Source organism: Pleurodeles waltl, chromosome 7 (assembly GCF_031143425.1).
Source record: "Pleurodeles waltl isolate 20211129_DDA chromosome 7, aPleWal1.hap1.20221129, whole genome shotgun sequence".
Classification (NCBI taxonomy): Eukaryota; Metazoa; Chordata; class Amphibia; order Caudata; family Salamandridae; genus Pleurodeles; species Pleurodeles waltl.
In genome coordinates, this window is record NC_090446.1 from 993,329,990 (window position 1) to 993,344,191 (window position 14,202).

The following is a 14,202-nucleotide window of genomic DNA, read 5'->3' on the forward strand; positions in this document are numbered from 1 at the left end:
TATGGGGCATGGCTATGTGATTATGCTTATGGCTTCTTTTGGTAATTCACATATGACAACAAACATCATCTGGGGCACGGATTCCCAGGCCCGCGGCACCTTTCTCGGAAATGTCCGGCAGGTGGCACTGTGTCTCTCTCCTCTCCGCGGCATCATCTCTATCCCTCAGCCTGCTCTCCCATCACTTCACCACTCCATTCTACCCAGCGGTATCCACACACACGCATCCGTTCCCGGCTCACAGCCGGCAGTGGAGCCAGAGCGGGAGAGCCTGCGAGTGCAGCCCGGATGAGAGGACAGGCAGTCCGGTTATAGGCAAAAGGGGCAGCTGGGAGCCCCCTGGGAACGTCCCCGCCAGGCGCCCAGTTATCCGCCCTCTCCCCAATGAACAGAATCCCGCACGCGGCACGTTGATGCTGGTGGATGCCATGCAGGAGGAGGAAAGTTTGTGCTCAGCGGGGAACTGCACACGGAGCTGAGCAGGTTGTGCGAGGAGAAGGGAGCACACTAGACTAGCATATACTGCAAGGAACAGGAGCGGCACACGAATTTGAGCAGGTAGTGCAAGGAACAGGAGCTGCACACGCGGATGAGCAAATACTGCAAGGAGCAGGAACTGCATATGAGGCTGCAGAGGTACTGCAAGGAGTAGGAACTGCACACAAGGCTGAGGGGGACTGCAAGGAGCACGGACTGCATACGAGGCTGGTGAAGTACTGCAAGGAGTAGGAACTGCACGCGAGGCTGAGCATGTACTACAAGGAGTAGGAACTGCACGCGAGGCTGAGCAGGTACTACAAGGAGCAGGAACTGAATACGAGGCTGCAGAGGTACTGCAAAAAGTAGGAACTGCACGCGAGGCTGGGGGGAGACTGCAAGGAGTAGGAACTGCATACGAGGCTGGTGAGGTACTGCAAGCATTAGGAACTGCACGCGAGGCTGAGGAGGTAGTACAGAGTAGGAACTGCACACGAGACTGAGCAGGTACTACAAGGAACAGGAGCTGTCCACGAATCTGGGCAGGTACAGCCAGGAGTAGGAACGCGGCTGAGCAAGTACTGCAAGGGGCAGGAACTGCACATGAGGCTGAAAAGGGACTGCATGGAGCAGGAACTGAATACAAGGCTGAGGCGGAACTGCAAGAAGTAGGAGCTGTATACGAGGCTGAGGAGGTACTGCGAGGAGCAGGAACTCCACACGATGCTGAGACGGGACTGCAAGGAGTAGGAACTGCATACGAGGCTGAGGAACTACTGCAGGAATACTGCAGAAGCAGCATACTAGGCTGAGCAGACACTACAAGGAGCAGGAGCTGCACACGAATCTGAGCGGCTGGGGAGATACTGCAAGGAGTAGGAACTGCACACGAGGCCGAGGGGGGACTGCGAGGAGCAGTAACTGAATACAAGACTAAGGAAAAGCAGGAGCAGCATGCCAGGCTGAGCAAGTAGTGCAAGGAGCAGCACACGAGTGTGAGGAGAGACTGCAGGGAGCAGGAACTACATGCGGAGGGATTGCAGGAGTGCCATGCTGAACAGGTAGTGCAAGGAGCAGGAGCTACACAGTGGCGGGGCAGGTACTGCAAGGGAAGCATCTGTACTAGGTTGAGCAGGCAGTGCAAGTAGCAGGAGGTGGAGGAGACCGAGCAGAAAGTACTCACAGGATTAAGCATGTCAAGGGGCATGCATTGCACGTGACTTCGTACATGGGGTGCACGGGGCATGGAGTGCACGGGAGGCTGAGGAAGGGACGGGTCTTCACAAGAGCCTAAACAGGACTACAAGAAGCACAGAGCACGAGGCTGGGAACGGAGCAGTGAAGTGCACACGAGCGCTTAAAGGCAGCAGAAAGTGCACAAGAGCTAAGCGAGGAGGACACATTGGCAGGAACTGCACCGAGGGTGCACACGAATGGAATGGAGTAAAACTGCGCGGGTTCTCGTGCATGTAGTGTAAGGTTATGCGAGAACTGCAATTGGCCTGATACGCACAGAGGAGCTGAGCAGGTACCTCCCCGTGTGAGGACCAGGCACTGTGCGAGAGGCGCGGCACTGCCCATGGGCTGCGACTACAGTGAAGCTTCCTGTGTGAGCTCCTGAGGCAGGAACAGCGCGGGTGTGTGCAGGGAGTGCTGGCGCTCGAGAAGTGTGTGCAAGCAGCAGCAGGGCCGTCCTCCACGGCTTGCACGGATAGCCAGGGCTAGAACTCTCCTGGTGGGACCCTCTCACCAGCAGACCACCGGCCCCCACGGGAGCGCAGCAGGCAACCGGCTTTGACACCCTCCCTGCCCTAAACATTTGCCGGTGCCGTCTGATACGTGAGAGGTCAGCAGAACGGAGAGTTTGGCAGAAACCGGCCCAAGGGGGAGTGCGGCTCCCCAACCTCACGAGTGAATATGGAGCGTGATTCAGGGACACGGAGACTCGCGCGTGAACACACCTGAGATTATAAATCCACACAATAAATAACTGCGATTTAAAAAAAAAAAAAATTAAAGTTCTGCTCTCTTTGCACCCTTCACATCGTGGAGAATCTGTGGCATCTCTTTGACCGCGAATACACAAACAGGTGTGTACCAGAGAGCTGCCCAGAGCTACTCCCACGCATGACATCTCCTCAGCCTCGCGCTGCCTGGCACCCTTCATCCTCAGCAGCATCGTTCTACTTGGCACTTTAATCCTCAGCACAATCGCCCTGCTTGGAATCCTTAGAGGGCTTGTCTCCCCGGTTGCTCCCCACACCTCCTCCGCATTCCCTGGCCCCCCCAAGAGCAGCACTTTAGAAACCTCGATCCTTTCTTCCTCCCTCGGGTCTGGTACTTCCCGGTCTGAACCTCCATGGATTACAAACAAGCCACTCTTGGAGCCATGCTGCGGACCGGGAGCTGGAAGCTGTCCCTCTGGGTCCTCTTGTGTCAGCTGCTTGACTATTCAGCCAGGGCTCAAGGTTGGTTACGTCCAATTTGCTTCTTTGCTGTCTTTTTTGTAAAGACGTACTGTTTGTGGTTTTGGGGTCTATTCGTGCTTTGCTGTATTTGCGTTTATGTAGCGCTTTCTTACACCCCGACGAGAAAGCGCTGGCGCATTCACAGCACTTACATTTGCACAATGTAGGATCACTTTATTTCGGGAGAATGTGAGCTCTGTCCGAAAAGGGCGTTTTACACAACTTTTGCAGGTCACCTGATTTACGTATGGACTAATATTTAATCTGATGTATGTGAGTGTGAGAATGTTTAGAAACACTGTAAAACTCACATTCTTACCCCTTCCCTTTTGACTACAGTCTGAGATCTTGTTTCACGTGACTCGAGCCCTCTGTAACTTTCTCAATGGCTCTTTGTAGAATAAAGGGAACGCACCCTTTATTCTTACGGAATACCCTCCTCTTCTGTCCTCCTGATCGGGGGATTCTCCAACTGATTGTATTTTTTATTGTTTTGTGGACTGAACAGATAGGCGTTTCCCGTGTTCTCCTTGGAGTTCCGTTGTATTGTGTGACAGTGCACGGTACTAAGAGTGCAATGCACGGGCACACTTGTGCGTATGAGGCGCATATGCACATTGTGCGGTCTGCAGCAGAGACGATTCCGTTTAGCAAAACATTAGCAGATTCCCCTGCGAATGTGTGTTTCTGTCATTTACTGTTGATGGAAGGACTGGGGGCGGCGGCGGGGCGTGGGTAGCTTATGACCATTCGCCGCCCCTGCCCCACTGGAACTATTCGAACCCATTACCTTAAAGTGATTGCCCCACCCTTTACCCCACAATCGGCGTTCACTCCCACGGGCCTTCCAACCTTGGCTGATAGGGCAGCCGTAAAGGACATGGCTCATAGGTAGGCTGACCAGACGTCCCGGACAGTCCCGGTGTCCCGACGCGTCTCTTAATTTTAAATAAATCTCCCGGTTTTGGGGACAAAGGTCAGATCATCTAGGGAAGCATAAGTGAAAGACGCCTACAAATTATGAAATAATTAAAGTATTTTATCTGTTACTGTCAGGCAACACAGTCCCTTGTCTGCTCCCAGTAGAGAGACCAGTGGGGAGTAGAGAGAAGTGGGTGGGACGGGTTGGGGGTGGTGCAGGGTGGGAGGTCAAGCCATAGCTAATTTAATATATGTAGTCTTGTAAATGTCTGTATGTATGTATGTGTGTGTTTATACATATATATATATAAACACACACATGTACAGGCACACATTCGCAAAGCTACGCAAAAAACGTGACAGGACTGGTATAAAAATGAGAGTAAAGTCTTTAGTCTTTCTTTTATGTCTGACCTGTCCCGGTTTTTGCTTCTCAAAATCTGGTTACCCTACTCATAGGCCATATATCTGATTCTGCGGAGTCGACCTAGTAGATGAGCGCCTCGACTTGGCCACGCGAGCCAAGTGGTACCACAGAGTCTCTCGTGTGCACTGTTCTGCACCAGTCAGCTTTCCGTGATATCAGTGCAATGCTCAAGGACTCTATCTGAATTCGGCATGTTCTTTGGTGGGTACTTGCCAGCTTGCAGTAGTAAAAGACCAACGCGTGCGTAGAACATTCTGCAATTCGTGTGTTCGTTTTCGTGTGCATGGCCAGAACATTTCACTCTTCATTAGAATGTGCACTGTGCCGCTCAGAATGCAGTAGTACAGTAAAGCACACAAGTTACCAGGTTCTGCGCGTCACGTGTTGATTTTTGCCTTCCAAATAGCCGCTAGTAATAACAGAACAATGCATAGGCACAGCAGTCTGCAATGTAGGGGTACCCGTGTACCTCTGCGGTAATGAGGCAATGCGCGGTTCCACTCTTCACACAGCCGTTTTACTGGTCCCTCTGCATAGGATGACCAGATTTTGAGGAGCAAAAACCGGGACAGGTCAGACATAAAAGAAGGACTAGGGACTTTTCACTCACTTTTATATCTGGCATGTCCCTTTTTTGTGTAGCTTTGTGAATGTGTGCCTATACATGTGTGTTTAAATATATATATATATATATATATATATATATATATATATATATATATATATATATACACACACGCACATTTACAAGACTATACATATAAAATTAGCTATTGCTTGACTTCCCACCCTGCTCCCCCAACCCGACCCCACCCACCTCTCTCTGTCCCCCACTCCTCTCTCTGCTGGGAGCAGACAGGGGACTGTGTTGCCTGACATTAACAGATAAAATACTTTATTTATTGCATACTCTGTAGGCCTCTGTTAAAGGAGAGAAAACCTTGAATTTATGCTTCCCTAGATAATTTGACCTTTGTCCCCAAAACTGGGACATTTATGTAATAATTTGACCTTTGTCCCAAAAACTGGAACATTTATGTAATAATTTGACCTTTGTCCCAAAAACCTGGACATTTGTTTAAAATTAAGAGAAGCATCAGGTAAAAACCATGACTGTCCGGGGAAATCCGGGACGTCTGGTCACCCTACCTATGCAGTAATCTGAGTAGACTGTACGCTCGAGAGAGCCACATTTTGTATGCCACATGTTGATTTTTATTTATGCACCATTCAGCCTGCACTCACTTTGGAACGGATGTGGCCTAGTGGCTAGAACTGCCGAGATCGAATCCTGGCTTCTGCTCAAAGTCCTGTGATTCTGGGCAAATCACTTAATATCCCTGTGCCCACATATTTTTCAAATGTGTATGTTGTGTCTCACTATGTCTGGTACTGTTGTAAAGTCCTCTAATGTCCTTAGGCCAAGTTTGCGCTGCAAAACAATGAAACCAACTGGAGAAAAGAAAGTAAAGTACACCCTTTCTGTGCTGATTTTTTTTTTTGTACCACTTACCATGCAGTAGTAATCATACACTACACAGGTGCGACATCCTGTAACCCACAAGTTCGTTGTTCTGTACTGGTCTTACAAACCTTTACCAGCAGAATGCACTAATAAGATACAATTGATGTGTTTGCTTTTTTATTTACAAGTCAGAGTGCACTAGTAACACCCACACTGTCGGCGCATGTTTGGTTTTCGGAAAGCTGTGCAGTAATAACAGCACAACTTGTACCCCTTATGCACATTCTGCACTCAGACGCAATTACATGCAGGAACAACTATAAGGCCAGCATTGCATCCATTCTAATCTTCACTTCTTTATGCTGGACGGTCTGCAGTAAAGTTTCCTCTACGTTGTTGCACACGTAGTCTCCGCATGACAGATCCCTACCTTTCAGTGGGATTCCCAACATGTATTTGTAAGTTAGGTGTGCCACTTTCACCCTCTCTGTAGGGTATATAGGCGGGACCTGCTGCCATCACACTCCTGGTATCCACTGATGCACAGACCCCCCAACCCCCGTGTGCCATGGCAGGCCACTACTTGAGTTGACACCTGAGGACGTCTGATGTATAGACCGCCTCCCCTCTGCGGGCAGTGGGGTACCCTGCTTCATCACATGTATGAAATACCAAAGCTACAGCTCACATTGTGACCATATTGGTACAGACACCTTGAACGTTACAGTAAACACTACTTTATCACAGACCGGCCCTGCCTAATGTAACTCACTATGGGTGCTGTAGCAATGCTATACGTTAAAACAAATCTAGGACTCCCTGATCGGTGCCCCCAAGTGAAGCATGGTGATACACTGTTCATCACAGACCTGAAATCCCCTGAGTGACAAGGTAAGGTGCTGCGTTACCATGGCCAAGTGGCCTAATGGCCTAATGGTGCAGGCACTTCTTCATCTCAGACCTGAAGCCCTCCTCAGTGCTCAGGTAATGCCATGGGTCCCCAAGTCTCATGACCTTAAGGGTACAGGCTCCATTGAGTGCCACTGTAACACACTGCTTCGACAGACATGGAAGTCTTGTAAGGTAAGGTACTACAATTCTTCATCACAGACCTGTACCTTTAATGGTACATAACCTTGAGTGCTCAGGTAGCTGCTTCATCAAAGACCCCTGTCTCTATTAGTAGACACCCTGGAGTGCTCAGACCATGCACTGCATCATCATACATCCAAAGCCGACTGTGGTAATTACATCATTCTTCACAGACCTTGAGCTCCTGGTGTGCTCTGGTAATACCCTGCTTCATCACGGACCTGGAACAGACCTGAAGCTCCCGGTGTGCTATGGGATACACTGCTTCATCACGGACCTGGACATGGAACAGACCTGGAGCTCCTGGTGTACTCTGGTAATACACTGCTTCATCACGGACCCGGACCTGGACCAGATCTGGAGCTCCCGGTGTGCTCTGGTAATACACTGCTTCATCACAGACCCGGACCTGAAACAGACCTTGAGCTCCTTGTGTGCTCTGGTAATACACTGCTTCATCACTGACTGGGAACAGACCTGAAGCTCCCGGTGTGCTCTGGTAATAAACTGCTTGATCACGGACCGGACCAGACCTGGAGCTCCTGGTGTGCTCTGGTAATACATTGCTTCATCATGGACCTGGAACACCTGGTATGCTCTGGTAATACACTGCTTCATCACTGACTGGGAACAGACCTGAAGCTCCCGGTGTGCTCTGGTAATAAACTGCTTGATCACGGACCCGGACCAGACCTGGAGCTCCTGGTGTGCTCTGGTAATACACTGCTTCATCACAGACCCGGACCTGGACCAGACCTGGAGCTCCCGGTGTGCTCTGGTAATACACTGCTTCATCACAGACCTGGAACAGACCTGTAGCTCCCGGTGTGCTATGGGAATACACTGCTTCATCACAGACCCGGACATGGAACAGACTTGGAGCTCCAGGTGTGCTCTGGTAATACACTGCTTCATCACAGACCTGGAGTTCCTGGTGTGCTATGGAGATACACTGCTTCATCACAGACCTGGACCTGGAACAGACCTGAAACTCCCAGTGTGCTCTGGTAATACACTGCTTCATCCCGGACCCGGACCTGGAACAGATCTGGAGCTCCTGGTGTGCTCTGCTAATACACTGCTTCATCACGGACCCGGACCTGTAACAGACCTGGAGCTCCCGGTGTGCTCTAGTAATACACTGCTTCATCAAGCACCCGTACCTGGAACAGACCTGGAGCTCCCTGCGTGCTCTGGAAATACACTGCTTCATCACAGGCCTGGACTTGGAACAGACCTGGAGCTCCTGGTGTGCTCTGGTAATACACTGCTTCATCACAGGCCCGGACTTGGAACAGACCTGGAGCTCCCGGTGTGCTCTGGTAATACACTGCTTCATCACAGACCTGGAGCTCCTGGTGTACTCTGGTAATACACTGCTTCATCACGGACCCGGACCTGGACCAGATCTGGAGCTCCCGGTGTGCTCTGGTAATACACTGCTTCATCATGGACCCGGACCTGGAACAGACCTGGAGCTCCCGGTGTGCTCTGGTAATACACTGCTTCATCACAGACCCGGACCTGAAACAGACCTGGAGCTCCTTGTGTGCTCTGGTAATACACTGCTTCATCACTGACTGGGAACAGACCTGAAGCTCCTGGTGTGCTCTGGTAATAAACTGCTTGATCACGGACCCTGACCAGACCTGGAGCTCCTGGTGTGCTCTGGTAATACATTGCTTCATCACGGACCTGGAACAGACCTGGAACACCTGGTGTGCTCTGGTAATACACTGCTTCATCACAGACCCGGACCTGGACCAGACCTGGAGCTCCCGGTGTGCTCTGGTAATACACTGCTTCATCACAGACCTGGAACAGACGTGTAGCTCCCGGTGTGCTATGGGAATACACTGCTTCATCACAGACCCGGACATGGAACAGACTTGGAGCTCCTGGTGTGCTCTGGTAATACAGTGCTTCATCACTGACCGGGAACAGACCTGAAGCTCCCTGTGTGCTCTGGTAATAAACTGCTTCATCACGGACCTGGAACACCTGGTGTGCTCTGGTAATACACTGCTTCATCACAGACCCAGACCTGGAGCTCCAGTGTGTGCTCTGGTAATACACTACTTCATCACAGACCTGGAGCTCCCTGTGTGCTATGGTAATACACTGCTTCATCACAGACCCGAACCTGGAACAGACCTGGAGCTCCCGGTCTGCTCTGTTAATACACTGCTTCATCACAGACCCGGACCCGGAACAGACCTGGAGCTCCCAGTGTTCTCTGCTAATACACTGCTTCATCACGGACCCGGACCTGGACCAGACCTGGAGCTCCCGGTGTGGTCTGCTAATACACTGCTCCATCACAGACCTAGACCTGGAACAGACCTGGAGCTCCGATGTGCTCTGGTAATACACTGCTTCATCACTGACCTGGAACAGACCTGAAGCTCCTGGTGTGCTCTGGTAATACACTGCTTCATCACGGACCCGTACCTGGAACAGACCTGGAGCCCCCGGTGTGCTCTAGTAATACACTGCTTCATCACAGACCCGGACCTGGACCAGACCTGGAGCTCCCGGTGTGGTCTGCTAATACACTGCTCCATCACAGACCTAGACCTGGAACAGACCTGGAGCTCCGATGTGCTCTGGTAATACACTGCTTCATCACTGACCTGGAACAGACCTGAAGCTCCTGGTGTGCTCTGGTAATACACTGCTTCATCACGGACCCGTACCTGGAACAGACCTGGAGCCCCCGGTGTGCTCTAGTAATACACTGCTTCATCACAGACCCGGACCTGGACCAGACCTCGAGCTCCTGGTGTGCTCTGGTAATACACTGCTTCATCACATACCCGGACCTGGAACAGACCTGAAGCTCCCAGTGTGCTCTCATAATACACTGCTTCATCACGGGTCCGGACCTGGAACAGACCTGGAGCTCCCAGTGTGCTCTGGTAATACATTGCTTCATCACAGACCTGGAACTCCTGGTGTGCTCTGGTAATACACTGCTTCATCACAGACCCGTACTTGGAGCTCCCGGTGTGCTCTGGGAATACACTACTTGATCACAGACCTGGAGCTCCCGGTGTGCTCTGGTAATACACTGCTTCATCGTGGACCCGCAACTGGAACGGTCCTGGAGCTCCCGGTGTTCTCTGGTAATACTCCGCTTCATTGCGGACCTGGACCTGGAACAGACCTAGAGCTCCCGGTGTTCTCTGGTAATACACTGCTTCATCACTGACCCGGACCTAAAACAGATCTGGAGCTCCCGGTGTGCTCTAGTAATACACTGCTTCATCACAGACACTTACCGGGAACAGATTTGGAGCTCCTGGTGTGCTCTGTTAATACACACTGCTTCATCATGGACCCGGACCTGTAACAGACCTGGAGCTCCTGGTGTGCTCTGGTAATACACTGCTTCATCAAGCACCTGGTCCTGGAACAGACCTGGGGCTCCCTGCGTGCTCTGGGAATACACTGCTTCATCACGGACCTGGAACAGACCTGGAGCTCCCGGTGTGCTCTGGTAATACACTGCTTCATCACAGGCCCGGACTTGGAACAGACCTGGAGCTCCCGGTGTGCTCTGGTAATACACTGCTTCATCACAGACCTGGAACAGACCTGGAGCTCCTGGTGTGCTCTGGTAATACACTGCTTCATCACAGACTCGGACATAGAACAGATCTGGAGCTCCCAGTGTGCTCTGGGAATACACTGCTTCATCACAGACCTGGAACAGACCTGGAGCGCCTAGTGTGCTCTGGTAATACACTGCTTCATCACGGACCCATACCTGGAACAGACCTGGAGCTCCCTGTGTGCTCTGGTAATACACTGCTTCATCACGGACCTGGAACAGACCTTGAGCTCCCAGTGTGCTCTGGTAATACACTGCTTTATCACAGACCCGGACCTGGAACAGACCTGGAGCTCCTGGTGTGCTCTGGTAATACACTGCTTCATCACGGACCCGGACCCGGAACAGACCTGGAGCTCCCAGTGTGCTCTGCTAATACACTGCTTCATCACGGACCCGGACCTGGACCAGACCTGGAGCTCCCGGTGTGGTCTGCTAATACACTGCTCCATCACAGACCTAGACCTGGAACAGACCTGGATCTCCGATGTGCTCTGGTAATACACTGCTTCATCACAGACCCGGACCTGGAACAGACCTGGAGCTCCCGGTCTGCTCTGTTAATACACTGCTTCATCACGGACCCGGACCCGGAACAGACCTCGAGCTCCTGGTGTGCTCTGGTAATACACTGCTTCATCACATACCCGGACCTGGACCAGACCTGGAGCTCCTGGTGTGGTCTGCTAATACACTGCTCCATCACAGACCTAGACCTGGAACAGACCTGGAGCTCCGATGTGCTCTGGTAATACACTGCTTCATCACTGACCTGGAACAGACCTGAAGCACCTGGTGTGCTCTGGTAATACACTGCTTCATCACGGACCCGTACCTGGAACAGACCTGGAGCCCCCGGTGTGCTCTAGTAATACACTGCTTCATCATGGACCTGGACCTGGAACAGACCTGGAGCTCCGTGTGTGCTCTGGTAATATACTGCTTCATCACAGACCCGGACCTGGAACAGACCTGGAGCTCCGTGTGTGCTCTGGTAATACACTGCTTCATCACAGGCCCGGCGCGCCTGGTGTGCTCAACTTATACACTGGCTCACCGTGGATCTATAGTCTCCTGCATGACGCAGTAATAAACAGCTTCACCACAGGCCTGTGACCCTAATGATACAGACTCCCAATGTAATACGCTGTTTCATCCAGACCTGGGACCCACTGAGTGGTGCCAAGTCATGAGATTGCTTCATTACAGATCTGTGCGTCTAATGGAACAACAAGCCAGAGTGTCAGCTTATTACATCCCTGCACCATACACTCAGGGTCCCGGAGTACTTTTGCGCTATAATACTTTATGGAACCCCCTGAGTGCTAAGTTACCCCACGTTTTATCACAGACCTGGAGCTCCCGGTGTGCCAAGGTAAAACACTTCTTTATCACTAACCTGGACCTCCTGTGTCACAGAAGCAAACTGTTCACCACACTCCTGTGACCCCAGTGACACAGACTCCCATCAGTGCCAGTGTAATACTCAGCTTCATCACACAGGACCCACCTGACTGACAAGGTACTGTAATTCTTCATCACAGGTCCGTACTCCAATAGTGCACACACTTTAGTGCTCAGGTGATAAATGGACAGCTTCAACACAGACCCTTGCCTCTAATAGTACACACCCCTGTGCACCAAGTTATTGCGCCACACACACAAGGCTCTGGGAATACTGTGGTAATACAGTAATTTATCACAGACCCTAATTCCTCCGAGTGCAATGCACTACAATGCTTCAAGCTGCCTGGAATACTGTGGTAATACAGTAATTTATCACAGACCCTAATTCCTCCGAGTGCAATGCACTACAATGCTTCAAGCTGCCTGTAATACTCCACTCCATGAATTCCAAGGTAATATTCTGTTCATTCGCAGACCAAAGGTCGTCTAAGTTCCATGGTAAATGACTTATTTATCACAGACCTGAAACTCTTCTCAGCCTTACTGTAATATCCCGAAACACTGCTTAACCCCCGGAACATCGGACTAAAACAAAAACACTGAGGCAGTAAGGTCCTACACTCTGCCTACAAAGTGTAGCTTAATACCTTCTCCTCACAGGCCTGTGTTTTCCAGTGGTTCTTAACCTGTGGTCTGGGAACCTCTGGGGGTCCACGAAGCCTACGCAGGGTGTCCACAACTGCTTGGAGAATTAAATATTATTAACAGATTTATAAAAGTCCATATAAATGAAGCAAAATGTGCAGATGAACATTTAAAACTGCTCTGTTAATGTGTAGGAATTTTAAATTGGGGGATAACAAATAAATTATTATCCTCAGATTGAATTGTGGGAGGAATGCACGTGCATCGAACAGAATATAGTGTAGACCATGAGTAGATTTGATTGAAGGTAGAAAAACTCCATCTACTGTCGTGCATTGTGCTGTGCTTCAAATCATCAACATGCTTAGTTTCAGATCCCCAGTTTGCAGTAATGACTCAGTGGGGGTCCCCGCATTTCAGTAATGAACCAGTGGGCGTGCACGGGATCCAATAATGATTAAGTGGGGGTCCACAGAAGTCAAAAGGATAAGAGCCACAGCTCTAAAGTGATGCTTTGTTCTGTTCAAGGGTACTCCGTTATGTGTAAGTGATAGCTCTTCTGTGTAGGAAGAAGGGTACTTCCCTCTCTGTCACCCTGCGTCAGGACCACTCCTCTGTGTGCTGCCCACATGTCCCCTCTGTAAAAAGGCGCCACTCTGCGCCGGGGCCTCCAATATGCGTGAGGGAGCGCACTCTGCATATGAGGCTCCTCTCTGTGTCAAGAAGCGCCCTTCTGTGCCCAGGAGCATCGCTCTGCGTCAGGGGCTCCACTTTGTCTCAGCATACCCCTGTGCCAGAGTGGGCACAATGTCACGGGGTCTGTTCCAGGATGCTGCCCCGTACCAGGGGACTCCTGCGTGAAATGTTCTCACTGTGTCAGGAGCCCCATTCTCCTCCTGCAAGCTGCCCCTATGCGGGGACTTTGTTGTATGTCAAGGACCCTACTCTGTTCTGTAATACTTCCCTCTGTGTTGGTGGGGAGAGGGGGGAGGGTAGGCACAATGTGCCAGGGGCCCCAATCTGTAAGAGGATGCTGACCCCTACATCCGGGACTCTGCTCTGTGATTGGTGGCTATACTTTGTGAATGGACGCTCCATTCATAGCCCTGCAATCTGTGCCAGGAGGCTTCCCTATGTGCCACCGGGCTCCACCTAGTTTCAAGGGCTCTTCTCTGCACCAGGGCACTCCATTCTCTTTCAGGGTTCTCCATCTGTCTGAGGCACCACTCTATGTATGCTCTGCTGCATTCTAGAGGTGTTCACAGCATTTGCGGGCCCTCCTGTGCTGTATGTGAGGCTAGCCAAAAGTCAGGCCATGCTCCATTGCATAGGGGCGCTCTATGGATTGGATTAGAACGGCCCTCCCTTGCTAACGCCTGTCGGACTCAGGACCTGTGTCAACCAAGAATGAGAGATTCGATGAACATCTTCAGAATGGTGTCAGGCAGCAGGCTCGCTGGTAACTTAAGCAGTCGGTGGAGCTCCCAGGGTGCTAAACTGTGCTGTGAAGCGGTCTGAAGGACAGGAGACCTGTGCTGGGAGCTAGTGGCTAAAGCACACTCTCTGGATGCAGGGCAGGGAGAAGGGGTGGCGAGGATTAAGGGAGTCCCCGGGGATCAGGACAATGTCCACTTTTTACTGTCTTTACTAGTGACTTTACGGCTGGACTCACAAACTAATGGATTAA

The 14,202-nt window shown here is 51.1% G+C and overlaps 1 protein-coding gene across 3 annotated transcripts in view; it reads left to right on the forward strand.

The window, feature by feature from the left end:
• Positions 1–218: 218 nt before the first annotated feature.
• The window catches only part of SDK2 (sidekick cell adhesion molecule 2), a 945,724-nt gene continuing 931,740 nt past the window's right edge, over positions 219–14,202 (forward strand). For all 3 annotated transcript variants that reach the window (XM_069199807.1, XM_069199808.1, XM_069199809.1), the window contains exon 1: positions 219–2,945. In XM_069199807.1, the coding sequence (XP_069055908.1) occupies positions 2,837–2,945 (109 nt within the window). In that variant the 5' untranslated portion in view covers positions 219–2,836. The remainder of the gene's footprint in view (positions 2,946–14,202) is intronic.